The 13,878-nt window shown below is 50.4% G+C and overlaps 1 protein-coding gene across 1 annotated transcript in view; it reads left to right on the top strand.

Moving 5' to 3' along the window:
• The window catches only part of LOC101068210 (receptor-type tyrosine-protein phosphatase delta), a 28,074-nt gene extending 14,895 nt beyond the window's left edge, over nt 1-13,179 (top strand). The window contains 20 exon segments of the mRNA XM_074084938.1: nt 575-583; nt 2,209-2,226; nt 3,766-3,876; nt 5,674-5,685; nt 6,069-6,338; nt 6,448-6,557; nt 6,665-6,862; nt 7,044-7,169; nt 7,302-7,449; nt 7,525-7,670; nt 7,873-8,017; nt 9,262-9,564; nt 10,372-10,565; nt 10,863-10,889; nt 11,107-11,269; nt 11,480-11,529; nt 11,532-11,755; nt 11,757-12,049; nt 12,359-12,453; nt 12,767-13,179. Of these exon segments, the coding sequence (XP_073941039.1) occupies nt 575-583; nt 2,209-2,226; nt 3,766-3,876; nt 5,674-5,685; nt 6,069-6,338; nt 6,448-6,557; nt 6,665-6,862; nt 7,044-7,169; nt 7,302-7,449; nt 7,525-7,670; nt 7,873-8,017; nt 9,262-9,564; nt 10,372-10,565; nt 10,863-10,889; nt 11,107-11,269; nt 11,480-11,529; nt 11,532-11,755; nt 11,757-12,049; nt 12,359-12,453; nt 12,767-13,027 (2,903 nt within the window). The 3' untranslated portion in view covers nt 13,028-13,179.
• The last annotated feature ends 699 nt before the right edge of the window (nt 13,180-13,878 follow it).

Raw genomic sequence — 13,878 nt, forward strand, 5'->3', positions numbered from 1 at the left:
CTGTCTCATGTAGAAGAGACGTCTCTGGTGGGTTGATATTGACTCACAGACGTCCCATCGATGCCTCCTGAGAACTGTGTTGGCAGCATCTGCAGTTCCAGACAGCAAATCATTTTCCAGCCAGTTTACCCAACCACCTTAGTGGGGGTTTTCCCCAGTAGTGTGTAAAACCATCCCGGGTGGAAACACAACCCTCTCCTCCCTCCTCAGTCTGCTCCTGCTCTGAGGGACCAAGTCTGGACCCAAAACCTTCCCTGTGATTGGACCCAACTCTCAGGCTTCATGAATAACAAAACCCTTTTGCATCACTTTCATTTGACCTCTCTGGCTTAAACCCCCGCCTAGACCCCCTCTTTCATATAATAAGCAAACATTGTGTATATAAAGATAACTTGTCAAATATTGTCATGTGATAACAAACTGCTTAAAAAGTGTTAGTGTAAAACGTGAGGTTTTCTTGGCGTTGCCGTGTGTTTTAAGGTGTTTCTACTGAGACACGTCCTCTGTTCCACCTGGTCCAAGAGTAACGTCATGACTGTGCTGTTCTTTTCTCTTTGTATCTTTTTAACCACAGAGTCCTTTGGTAAGTGCTTCTGTTTCAAGGTCCACACCCTCACTGTCCACTTTTCTACACACTCTTCACTAATAACGCTGTTGTTGCTGCTCTTGCTGCTCACCTGTACAATCCTGGTGTTAGTAAATGCATGGCATGCATTTACTAACACCAGGATGATCACAACATGTGATGATCACAACATGCACATACGGCCGGAGGCCTCAAGTGTTTGGCAGGTGACCACAGTGTGGTGACCACAGTGTGGTGACCACAGTGTGGTGACCACAGTCTGGTGACCACAGTTTGGTGACCACAGTGTGGTGACCACAGTGTGGTGACCACAGTGTGGTGACCACAGTCTGGTGACCACAGTTTGGTGACCACAGTGTGGTGACCACAGTGTGGTGACCACAGTGTGGTGACCACAGTTTGGTGACCACAGTGTGGTGACCACAGTGTGGTGACCACAGTTTGGTGACCACAGTGTGGTGACCACAGTGTGGTGACCACAGTTTGGTGACCACAGTGTGGTGACCACAGCTCAAATGAAGGCCACACATTCCTCCACTCACCTGTGCATTTGCAGCCTCTCCACACAACAGCAGACATGCAACAGCTCTCTCCTCACACTCACCTGTTTGTACTTCCCCACTGACTCAATTATTCCTTCCCTTCGTCCACTCGTCCACTCGCCCACTCGCCCACTCGCTGGACTACTTCCTCTCTTCGCTCTGCTGCGTAGAGTGGGTTCCAGTCGATAAGACAGCAGCTCCAGGTGGCTCTCAGGTGGGCCTCTGGTGGAGCCATCAGCAGGAAATCAATGGTGACCAAAGTTCACAAGAATTTGAGCGTGCACACGTTTGCACGCTTCAGTGATTGCGAACTGAAGTATTGTGTAATGTACGTTAGAGATGGGGACAAATTCAAGGAACAAATCCACCCTTCAAAGCTTTTCAGGAAGGAAAATCATGAGATTTTTATCTTCCGACTAATTTCTTTTATCTTTAGATGAGTGACTTTATTCCAGTGGTGTCTAATTTCTCCTGTATAACAGATATAACATAAACTATATGTGAAGAACACACACACACGGAGAGTTTTGAACCTGTTAACATAAAGTAGCTGGAAACAAAAATCAATACATTTCAAGTTCCAAACACGTGCTGGAGGGTGGATTTCCTTTGGAGGAGCAGGTCCAGCAGACCTGCTCCTCAGCTTCGATCTGAACCGAACAAAGACTTCCAGACTGGTCCAGGGTCCCGACGTGTCCCAGGTCACCTCTTAGAGCCCTGCTGCCCCATAGAAGACCCCCGAGACCCCACGCTAGTGCTGCAGCCACGTGTGCCCGATCACCAGTCAGACCAGGGACTCCCGTCCTTTTAGCTGTGCCACCGTCTGTCGCTCTCTTTCTTTTCTCAGTCTTAATCTGTCTAAATTTATTCTCTCCTGTCTTTTGATTCCTCTCACACTCACAGAACCTATATTTTGAGTCTTCTCTCCCTTATATATATATATATATATTTCTTTCTTTTCCAAGCCCCTCCCCCCCCTCAACACTCCTCCCCCGCCCCATATGCCTTTACTCCTCCTGTGGTACTAACATTTTCTTCTTCTTCTCCTTCTCTAATCTCGTGCATTCATTGCCCACTCAGGTGGCACGCCCATACGAGGTAAGACTGCCGGAGGACCAACGTGCTTCCTGCTTCCCTGTCACCCTCCCGTTCCTACTCGTCCCAGATCTGAATCCAACCAAAGACAAAAAAAGACAGAACTAAGAGCAGCTGAGGGGGGATTAGTCAGTGGTTTAGTCCCCCGTGACTCGGCCATGTTGGTCCCTCTCCAGCTGCTCCAGATCTGCAGTAGGTGCAAGAGGAGGGGATTGGAATTGAACAGCTCATTACTACAACCCCCCCTTTCATCTCCTCCCATCGGCTAATTCTGTAAACGAGCGCACATGTTCTCCTAACACCAACACCATCGCTCCCCCCCCCCCCCCCCCCATGTTCTGTTGGACCGTTCCACGTTTGTGGCAGTTGTTCACCAGCATGGTGTGAGAACATCCATCCCAGCTCCGTGTCCGCTTCATTCCCTCATTTATGTTAGATTTAATATCCGTCCTCTTTTCTTGGGGGGGGGATCTGACCTGGTCTACACACGCCAGCCCCCCCACCCCCGTCCGCCCAATCACATGTCCCAGTTGTGTTTTTTCCTCCCAGCTGTTACGTGATCAGCCTGAAAAGTCCAGATGGCAAAGCCCCGCCGCCACACTCGTGCGCTCACACATGCGCTCACACATGCACACACAGGCGCTCACACATGCACACTCGTGCGCTCACACATGCACACACAGGCGTGCACACATCTCATGTTTTGCTTTATTTCAGCCATCCTCCTCATTACTGATAAAAAGCCCCAGACAACCACTTTTTTGATAAAGTTTTTATGGGCGCTTTTTTGCCACCCCATCGTTAAAGAACCTCTGGTTGACTTTTTTGACAGTTCTTCTGTTTTCAGGGGGCGAGAAAAGCGCCGGGCCCTTCCCAAGGCTTTGCGTATGTCGTTCCTTTTTTTTGAATCTGTTGGCCTTGATGGAGGTCGCTTCATGTCTTAACCTCCTTCCTGCGTCTGTATTTTTCCTAAAATGACGTCTGATCCCACTGGTGGATCTGAAAGGGCTGAAGATCTGGTTTCTATGGCGATATATTTGGAGCTTTGTGTCTTCAGAAAATAATTGCATTCTAATTTTCAGCAAAAGAAATCTGAAACCCTGTTTGTGGCTGGAGTTCTACACACACTTTGTTGGGGGGGCGATGCAGCGTTCTTCCTCTTTTTGACTTGTGGAACCTTCCTTCTATTGTGTCTGGGTCCTTTTTTCCTCTTTTTTGATATTTTAATCAGGAAACATGCCCTTGTTTTGGGTGGATTCCAGACAGATTTTTCAATAAATTTGACCCTTTTTAACGACAAGTTCAGCTAGGCTCGGAATGGCAAAACGTTCCCAAGTTTCTTTTGCCCCTTTGTGCAGTTCTTCCAACGTCTGTGTCAATGTCAGATATGAATGAACCAGTAAAATGGTGCTTCCACTTCTGGGTAATTGCTGTTTTCCCCTTTTGTCTGTGCAACTCTCTCTCTCTCCCTCCCCCCCCTCTCTCTCTCTCCCTCCCCCCCTCTCTCCTCTCTCTCCCCCCCCCCCCCCCCCGTCGGTTCAGGTGCCCTGCAGATAGAGATGAGTGAGGAATCCGACCAGGGGAAATACGAGTGTGTTGCCACCAACAGCGATGGCACACGTTATTCCACTCCAGCTAACCTCTATGTTCGAGGTGAGGGCCATGAAGCCACACTCTGGGTCCGTGTCGTGCTGGGGGGGTTAGAACAGCAGTTAAGTGTGTGAGCAGATTGGGCTCCAGAAGTCTCGACATGGACTGTGTTACTCATATTAATGTGATCTGCTGTCATTAAAGCCCGTCTGCTTCATATGTCACCAAGTGAAACTCGTCTTTTTTAGATAGAAAGGAATGAAAAGTTGATGTGAAGATCTGAAGGTGTCATTTCATCTGGAGTGCAGCACGAGTTCATTCACCCTGTGGGGTGTTCACGAGCCCTTCCTGCCGCACGATCACGCACGTTCACACGCGTAAATGAATCCCTCTCTATAAAGGAACGAAGAGCGGAACAACCTGGAGACAACCGGGATCTCTCGTTTGTGGCGTTTTAACGATAAAAGTTAGTTACCGAATGAACCCTCCACAAAATGGGGACGTTGCACCTTACAGATCCTTTTTTGCTGCTGAGGCGAGGTGTTTGGGGGGGGGGGGCAGCACAGCAGCACAGTACAGCACAGCAGCACAGCAGCACAGTACAGCACAGCAGCACAGCAGCACAGCAGCACAGTACAGCACAGCAGCACAGCAGCACAGCAGCACAGCAGCACAGTACAGCTCAGCAGCACAGCAGCACAGCAGCACAGTACAGCACAGCAGCACAGCAGCACAGCAGCACAGCAGCACAGTACAGCACAGCAGCACAGTACAGCACAGCAGCTCAGCAGCACAGCAGCCAGCAGCACAGCAGCACAGCAGCACAAGCACAGTAACAGCACAGCAGCACAGCAGCACAGTACAGCACAGCAGCTCAGCAGCACAGCAGCACAGGCAGCACAGCAGCACAGCAGCACAGTACAGAACAGCAGCACGCAGCACGTACAGCGACAGCAAACAGCAGACAGAGCACAGTACAGCTCAGCAGCACAGCAGCACAGCAGCACAGTACAGCACAGCAGCACAGCAGCACAGTACAGCACAGCAGCTCAGCAGCACAGCAGCACAGCAGCACAGCAGCACAGCAGCACAGTACAGCACAGCAGCACAGCAGCACAGTACAGCACAGCAGCACAGCAGCACAGCAGCACAGCAGCACAGTACAGCTCAGCAGCACAGCAGCACAGCAGCACAGTACAGCACAGCAGCACAGCAGCACAGCAGCACAGCTTCTTGCCCCTTTGAGGCAGGACAGCATGTTTGACTGAAGCTCTCAATCTGTATTTCTTTCTTGGGCTTTTGACTCGAGAAGAAAAAAGAAGCATTTTGTGTTTGAGACTTGTGATTCGTCCCAGATCTGACAAACTTTGGTGTCTGGGGGCTCCGTCTTTCCAACCCACAGGATGTCCCCCGGCCCTCCTGGGGCCTCAGAAGTGACACCAATAAAGGCCTTTTTGTGACTCCAACATCAGTCAGAGACAGCTAGCATAAACACACGTGCATGAGTGCACATCGGCACACACGTGTGGCACACAAGCGTGCACATGCTGTTAATGTAGACGAGAGCGCGTAGAGCCGGATGCACAGGAAGACGGTGGAGTCGGTGGAGCGGGTCTAACAGAGCTTGCAAAGGCTGTAAATCACAAGTGCTGTTCAGTGAGTGTCTGACAGGAGGTCTGTGGAGACTAGGAGGCAGTGCACTCCTCCTTTCCTTCAATCTCTCCTTCTCTCACTCTTCAGTCTTACATATGCCTGATGCCACCTTGCCACACTTCTTGTTCTAACTTGTTTTCTCTCCATGTCTGCTGTCTCCTGTCTTCTCTCTGCCCCCCCCCTGCTCTGTCCTCCCTCTCCCTGCAGAGCTGCGAGAAGGTTGGTACAGTAACGTCTGCATGTGACTCTTCCCAGAATCCTTTTCTCCTCCAGTAAAAAGCCGCTTGTGTTGCTTCGGCAGTTTATTCCTGTGATTTTGTCTCCCCTCCTTTTTCTGTTTGCCTGCTCCTTTGCTTGCTGTAAGATTTATTTTTGGGTTTTTATTTGAGTGTTCTATGATTCACGTCATATATAATAAATATTTTAACCCCTAGAATCTAAAACAACCATGAATAAAAGATGGTGCGGTCACTAGCACCGCTGTGGCGATGTTCAGCTTTTCTAATGTACCATCAAAAATCGCCCCTGAAGCCACGTGTGTGAGCAAAAACTGCTTTAAAGTGAATAAAGCCGGCGGTTCTGTCCCGTCCTGCCTGCTCCAGTGCGCCGCGTCCCCCCTCGCTTCTCCATTCCTCCGGCTGACAGCGAAATCATGCCAGGCGGGAATGTGAACATCACCTGTGTGGCGGTGGGTTCGCCCATGCCTTATGTGAAGTGGATGCTGGGAGCCGAAGACCTGACGCCAGAGGACGACATGCCCATCGGCCGGAACGTTCTGGAGCTGACCGACGTGCGGCAGTCCAACAACTACACGTGTGTGGCCATGTCCACCCTGGGCGTGATCGAGGCTGTGGCACAGATTAGTGTGAAAGGTGCGTGAAAAGCACACGAAGCACAAGGTTTTGGGTCGAGGTAAGAAATGAATAAAGTACGTATGAAAGCTCTGCGTTCTTCACGGGTTCCTTCTGCTTCCTCTGGCAGCTTTGCCGAAGGCTCCTGGAACCCCTGTGGTGACGGAGAGAACAGCAACAAGCATCACTCTCACCTGGGATTCTGGAAACCCCGAACCTGTGTCCTACTATATCATACAGGTGTGAACCACGGTTTATGACAGCTGACCTCGTCCTTGGAGCGTTGGCTTGTGTAGATGTTTCCACAATACTGAAGAAGATGGAACGTTATGTGATCTGTTTTCTAGCATCGCGCCAAGGGATCAGATGACGCTTACAAAGAGATCGATGGCATCGCTACCACGCGGTACAGCGTGGGCGGACTCAGCCCCTACTCCCACTACGATTTCCGGGTGGCGGCCGTGAACACCATCGGCCAGGGTCCATCCAGTGACGTGGTGGAAGCTCGCACGGCTGAGCAGGCGCCCTCCTCTCCCCCTCGACAGGTCCGAGACTAAGCAAAAGAGACGATTGTATCACTGGTCAGAAGTCAAATCGCTCAATTGAGAAAGTTTTTGATCTCGTGGGAAAGACAACAGCCTACAGATTTGACCTTTTAATTGGTCATTTGTTATGCTAATGATTCCAACGGAGCGAGCGCTGCAGCTGTTCCTGTCCTCTCTGCAGGTCAGAGGTCGTATGCTGAGCACCACCACAGCCATCATTCACTGGGACGAGCCAGAGGAACCGAATGGACAGGTGGTGGGCTACAGAGTCTACTACACCTCCAACAGTCTGCTGCCTGTCAACCAGGTGTGTCCACAGTTGCTGCCATTTGCTTCCACCGCTGGTTGAATCACCACCGGCTGCGGACCTGTCTGCATCTGTCGGTGCCGAGTGTGTTTGTGGGATTTATTCGCTGGGCTGTGTGCTTGTGTTGCACAGTGGGAGAAGCAGATGGTGCGCAGCGCCAACTTCATCACCATCCAGGGTCTGACTCCAAACAAGACCTACTACATCCGAGTGTTGGCCTTCACCTCTGTGGGGGATGGCCCCCTCTCCCAAGACCTGCAGATTATAGCCAAAACTGGAGGTGAGCGTGAAAACCGATATGCACGAGTGAATAGTTCAACTTCCGCTCACTAATGTGGTTGTGCCGGGGTTGTAGTTCCATCCCAACCTTCCGAATTTAAGGGCGAAGCCAAATCGGAAACCAGCATCCTGCTGTCCTGGGTGGCCCCACCACAGGGTGGTCCTGATAACCAGATCACCGGATATGAACTGGTGTACCGACGGGCTGACGACACAGAGGAGGTATTCCCTCGAGGGACATTTTGGTCGATTATTAGACGGATGGTTGGATGATAATAATAAAAACAGCTCGTTAAATGTTGTTCATTTCAAGGCTTTGTGGGTTACTGGAGGGCTACTGGAGGGTTACTGGGGGTTACTGGTGGGTTACTGGTGGGTTACTGGTGAATAGATCCTCTCCTCTCCTCTATGACGTCTCTTTTAGAAGAAAGTGAGCTTTGAGCCTACAACCTCCTACCTTTTGAAGAACCTCAAGCCCTTCTCTGCCTACGTCTTCCAGCTGGCTGCTAAGAGCAAGCATGGAATCGGGGCGTATACCAACGAGCTGTCCGTCGACACGCCCCAGACCCGTAGGTCCAACCTGCAGATTGAGTGGGAATGTGTGAATGTCGGAGAGAGCGTTTCTATTAAAAAGGAAAACTGAGCGTCCCAACGAGCTGCAGCTAGAATAAAGTCCAGATGAGGGTTTATGTTTGCTAAGACTGGACGGCGTTGATCAGAATCTGAGCCTTAACCGACCCAGGAGTTCATACATCAGCAACAACTGATGAACGGTACCCAGAATATTTCAGCAGATTTAGACCCACAATAAAACTCCAGCCAGTGTTGTAGTTTGTCTGTGACCACGAGGTCCACGAGGTAAGATCCAGATGGTTGTAGGTAGAGAGGAAGCCCGTCATGGATGACAGAGTCTTGGCTAGACTGTAAGGACGAGTCCATTACTGGCAGGTATGTGTGTGTGTGTGTGTGTGTGTGCGTGTGTGTGTGTGTGTGTGTGCGTGTGTGTGTGTGCGCGTGCGTGCGTGCGTGTGCGTGTGTGTGTGTGCGCGTCGTGCGTGTGCGTGCGTTGCGTGTGTGCGTGCGTGTGTGGTGTGCGTGTGTGTGTGTGGTGCGTGTGTGCGTGTGTGCGTGTGTGCGTGCGTGTGTGTGTGGCGTGCGTGTGTGCGTGTGCGTGTGTGTGCGTGTGCGTGCGTGCGTGCGTGCGTGTGTGCGTGTGTGTGTGTGTGTGCGTGTGTGCGTGCGTGTGCGTGTGCGTGTGTGTGCGCGTGTGTGCGTGCGTGTGTGTGCGCGTGTGTGCGTGTGTGTGCGTGTGTGTGTGTGTGTGTGCGTGTGTGTGCGTGTGTGTGTGTGTGTGTGCGTGTGTGTGTGTGCGTGCGTGTGTGCGTGTGTGTGCGTGTGTTGTGTGCGTGTGTGTGTGCGTGTGTGGTGCGTGTGTGTGCGTGTGTGTGTGTGTGTGGTGTTGAAACCAGTCGGCATGGTGTGGCATTCCCTCGTCGTCATTAATCAGACATGTCTACCGAGCCAGAGCTGCTGCCCATCCCAGATCATCCCAGATCCTCGTTCAGCCATCCAGCGTTCTAGTCTCAGACTCATTCTCTGTCAGGAGTTTTTGCTTTGTGTTCTCCAGTGTTTTGTTTTCATTTTATGTTTCTTTGTCTTTTGTTCTCTGTCTGTCGTCGATTCGACTCCCATTCCTTCACGGCACTCCCCCACCGCTTCACCCCTCCACCCACCAATATTAACTCACACACACGATCAAACAACATTTACCCAACTGACCCCACTCTGCCTCCTCAAACAACCGGTCACTCAGTTCCCTCAGCGCCTCCCCAGGACGTCGCTTGCACCAGCCCGAGCTCCACCAGTATCCTGGTAAGTTGGGCTCCGCCTCCTCCGGAGTTTCAGAACGGCGTCATTACGGGATACACCGTCCAGTACTCCAATACAGAAGGCATCAAGGTGTCTAAAAGGACAGAGAGAATTCCCCCGGAAAGTTCTTCCTATCTCCTGGAAAACCTACAAAAATGGACAGAGTATGGGATAACGATTCGGGCACAGACGGAAGCTGGAGAAGGACCCGAGAGTTTACAGCTGCTCGTTCGCACCGAGGAAGATGGTACGTTCCTAAACCAAGTCCCCGTGTGTTTTCGGATGGTCCCTGTGACTAACATAGCATGAATGAGCTTCCCACCTTTTAACTAACTGGCTCCGGCCTGTAGAAGCTGCAGCACACTGGAGAAGGTCCAGTCTGGAGAAACTCTCCTTTATCCCTGTTTAACAACCAGAAACCTTCAGTCTGGGAACCTCCTTCTTCTCCCCCTCAAACGCTTTTTTCTCAACCTTTTTTCTTCTGAAGTTCCCTGTAATGGTGGGCGGAGGAATTGTTGGAATTTTCTGGCATGTTCTCCATGAAAACACCCTTCTCACCCCCTTTCTCCTCCGTCAAGTTCTCAGCCAACCACCAACAATCACAAATGATTCTGTCTGATGTAGAATAGCAGCAATATTTTTGATATTTTTGACGTTGGCTTTATATTCTGAGAATCTTTGCTAAATTTTGTGGCGTTTCCTCTTCCTGCCACGTTTATCAGCCCAGGGCAACAACCCCTTTTTCTCTTTGCCATTCTTATCTCTTCTTATCTTTCTCTGCATTTGCTTCTTACCCTTCACTGCTTCTTCCTCCATGTTTTTCCTCCAGCGCTCTCTGTATTTGCTTTTTCGACCTTTTGATCGTAGGCATCAGCGCAGTTTTAGACTTTTTGGGAGAGTTTACACTTTTTCACAATCTGTTTTTCCTAATCTGGAAGAGAAGCAGCGTATTTTTGATTAAGAGTAACGTGTTCGCTAAAGTGAAGGCCTTTTCTGAGGATTGGGTGCCCGTCATCTGTGACCCTGTGACCTCTATTCCAAAATGCATTTGTAGTTCCGAGTGGTCCTCCGCGGGCAGTAGCGGCAGACACCGTGAACGCATCAGCTGTTCGGGTGACATGGCGAGCTCCTGCACCCGAACTGCGGCATGGTCAGATCAGGGGCTACCAAGTCCACTATGTGAGGATGAACTATGGAGAACCTCAGGGCCAGCCCTTCGTCAGGGACATCCTCATTGAAGAATCTCAGGTGATTTTCTTGGTGGTTTACAAAAACCCTTCAAATCAAACTTTTATTAGCTATTTTTGACCTGATTACGTCACGTCTTCGTTAAAGCCAAAGGCAGCGTGTCACCTTCTTACATGATTTAACGATATTGTATTAATGCACGGTGCTGAAAAATGCATTTATATGTTTACATTATTGTCAAAGTTTTGTCAAGTCTTCCTGCTGAGCCATCTGCTTTTATGTATTTGAGTATTGTGTGTTTAGAATCACGTATTTAAATGTATTTTTTCTTCTTTTTTGTGCTGTTCAATTCTTTAGTGGGAATATGATGACTCAAAAGAATATGTGAGTAAAACTCTTTATTCTTATTTATTATCTTTATTAGATGAATATGCTGCAATGTAAAAAGGGGGGGGGGCTCTACAAATAAAACAGGTTGAAAAGAAAAGAAAGAGAGAGTTTATGACTGGTGTTGAGATGGAAGCAAATGTAACTGAGCTTTGCTGAAAGGTTCAGTGGATGAAATCCCAAAAGGCTGACGGTGCCTCTTCTTGCTGTGCAGGAGGTGGTTCTTGGAGACCTGAAGCCAGACACGTCCTACTCTGTGTCCGTGGGGGCCTACACAGCCAAGGGCGACGGTGCTCGCAGCAAACCGGTTCCTGTCTGCTCCGGCCTGCCTCGTACGTGAAGCCAAAACACCTCAATGAAGACCTTCAAGGCAAAGCGTGCATGGTGGTCATTACAGGAGCATTAAATCCTGAGTTGGTGGCGGTGTGGCTCTGACGCACCTCGCTCTGCCTGCTGGGGCGTCTCGTTCTGGTGCAACATTAATCAGATTTTGCAGACCCCACGAAGAATTATCCTCTAATCATCTTGTCATGGTCTCCACGTCCACTCTCTCCCACTCTCTCTCTCTCTCTCTAGTGCCGGAGAAGCCTAACTGATGGTGAGTGCCACAGATTCAGGGACCGTTCTGGTTCAGTGGTTCCGTCTCCAAACCCACCCACGCCACTTTTGGGGTACCGCCTGACTTTTGGCCGAATTGATGTGCTTCCCTTTACGGTGGTGGAGTTTCCCCGCCAAGGAGAACCGCTATTTGCCCAGGACATCCACAAAGGCGCCAGCTATGTGTTCAGACTCTCTGCTCGTAACAAAGTGGGATATGGATAGGAGGCCACAAAGGAGATGACGACCCCTGAAGATGCTCCAACGGATCCCCAGAGAAATGTGGTCCTACAGGAGCTTCTGCCACTCCCTTCTGCTGACCTGGAAATCAGTACCTCTGATTGAGCAAAACGGGAAAATCACAAAGTACTTGGTGCTGTACAGGGACATAAACAGCCGAGGGAACGCCTCGGAGGTGGTGGTGCCCGCGCCAGGGTCCACTGTTTTGTTGGAGGGTCTGAGCGCTGACACCGTCTATGATGTTAGGTGTGCGCATTCACAGATGTCGGCCCTGGGCGTACATCCCAGCGTCCGTTTCGGACGCAGCGGCCTGGACCAAGGTAGGACTCACCAGCGGCCCCTGACAACCCGTGGCCGTTACTCAGGATCTAATGTCCTCACAGGGCACGTGCACATGCCTGAAACAACACGTCCACATGCACACACAACATCTAAGTGTCCTTTCTCATTGTCTTGTCACTGTAGTCTTAGACCAAACGAGCTTTTCCTAAAACAAGGTAAGCGTCCGGTCACTCACGCTCACTGTTGTCAGGGATGATAGATTGAGGCTAGAGATGATGAGAAGGTAAGATCGGCATTGGTCACCAAACTGGAATTTATTCTTATGCTTCACGTCTTTTCCCTCCTAGTTTTTGCCACTAACTTCCGAGTGAAAGCAGCCATGAAGAACTCCATCCTGTTGTCCTGGGAGATCCGAGACAAGAATCCCTCCCAGCCGTTCACCGTGAGAACATTCCCATTCGATCAAGCTAGTCTTGCTAATCTGTTTGTGCGTCAACATTTTGGGGGGTTGTGACATTAGTTTTATAAAAGCTGAATTATATCCAATGTGGTATTCCAAGCCCCCCCCCCCCATTTTAACAGCTCCCTGTTCATGTTCCCCATAAAGGTGAATAGCATTAAACTGGTCAGAAGGGAAAACTTTCTTTCCCTATTTTCTGTGTGATCCCACACAGCTGAAAGGCTAAAACCCTATTCTGAGCATGAAGATGCTGGTGACGATGTGTGTTTACACTCTTGCTCTGCTCCATCTCCAGATCCTGTATGGAAAGGGCCAGTCAGTGGAGGTGGATGGGAAGCAGACTCAGAAGCTCATCACTGGCTTGGAGCCGGACACCCAGTACTCCTTTCTGCTCACAAACAGGGCCAACAGCGCCGGGGGTCTGCAGCACCGCGTGACCGCCACTACCGCCCCACACATCTTGAAAACGAAGCCCACGGTGTTGGGAAAGACCAACGCCGACGGCATGGTGACTGTGCAGCTCCCCACGGTGCAGAGCACCTCCAAAGTCAGGTAGTGAGGATGGTTTAGCATTTCTAGTTGTAGCACCTTGGAATTGTTGCTCTTAAATGGGTGCTGTCAGAGGAATTGTTTCAAAGTCTTTTGAGGCCATTTGGTCAGACAGCTACCATTCAGGCCTAACCCTAACCCTAACCCTAACCCTAACCCTAACCCTAACCCTAACCCTAACCCTAACCCTAACCCTAACCCTAACCCTAACCCATTCACATCAGCAACCTAACCCTAACCCTAACCCTAACCTAACCTAACCCTAACCCTAACCCTAACCTTAACCCTAACCCTAACCCTAACCCTAACCCTAACCCTAACCTAACCTTAACCCTAACCCTAACCTAACCTAACCCTAACCCTAACTCTTGCCCCAACCCCAAGGTCAATCCTAACCACATACCTACTTGCCATTCCACCAAAGTCTTAATGACTGGGCGATCCAACTCTCTCCCCTATCCTGTCCGGAACTTCTCGAGCCCTGGCTAATCGCTCCCCCCCGGGGGGGCCCTCACCCTCCGCACTCCCCTGCTTTCCCGATCAGTAGGCCAGTGCAAAAAAGTTTTATCCCAAACCCTGAACCCTAACCCTAACCCAACCCTAACCCTAACCCTAACCCCAACCCTAACCATAACCCTAATGCAAACCCTAACCCTAACCCTAACCCAAACCCTAACCCTAACCCTAACCCTAACCCCTACACCCCCCTAACCCCAACCCCTACCTTCCCCCCAACCCTAACCCTAACCCTAACCCCAACCCCAAGGTCAATCCTAACCACATACCTACTTCCATTCCACCAAGTCTCTCTGACTGGCGATCCAACTCTCTCCCCGTATCCTGTCCGGAACTTCTCGA

This window comes from Takifugu rubripes, chromosome 17 (genome assembly GCF_901000725.2).
Source record: "Takifugu rubripes chromosome 17, fTakRub1.2, whole genome shotgun sequence".
In the NCBI taxonomy this organism is placed as follows: domain Eukaryota; kingdom Metazoa; phylum Chordata; class Actinopteri; order Tetraodontiformes; family Tetraodontidae; genus Takifugu; species Takifugu rubripes.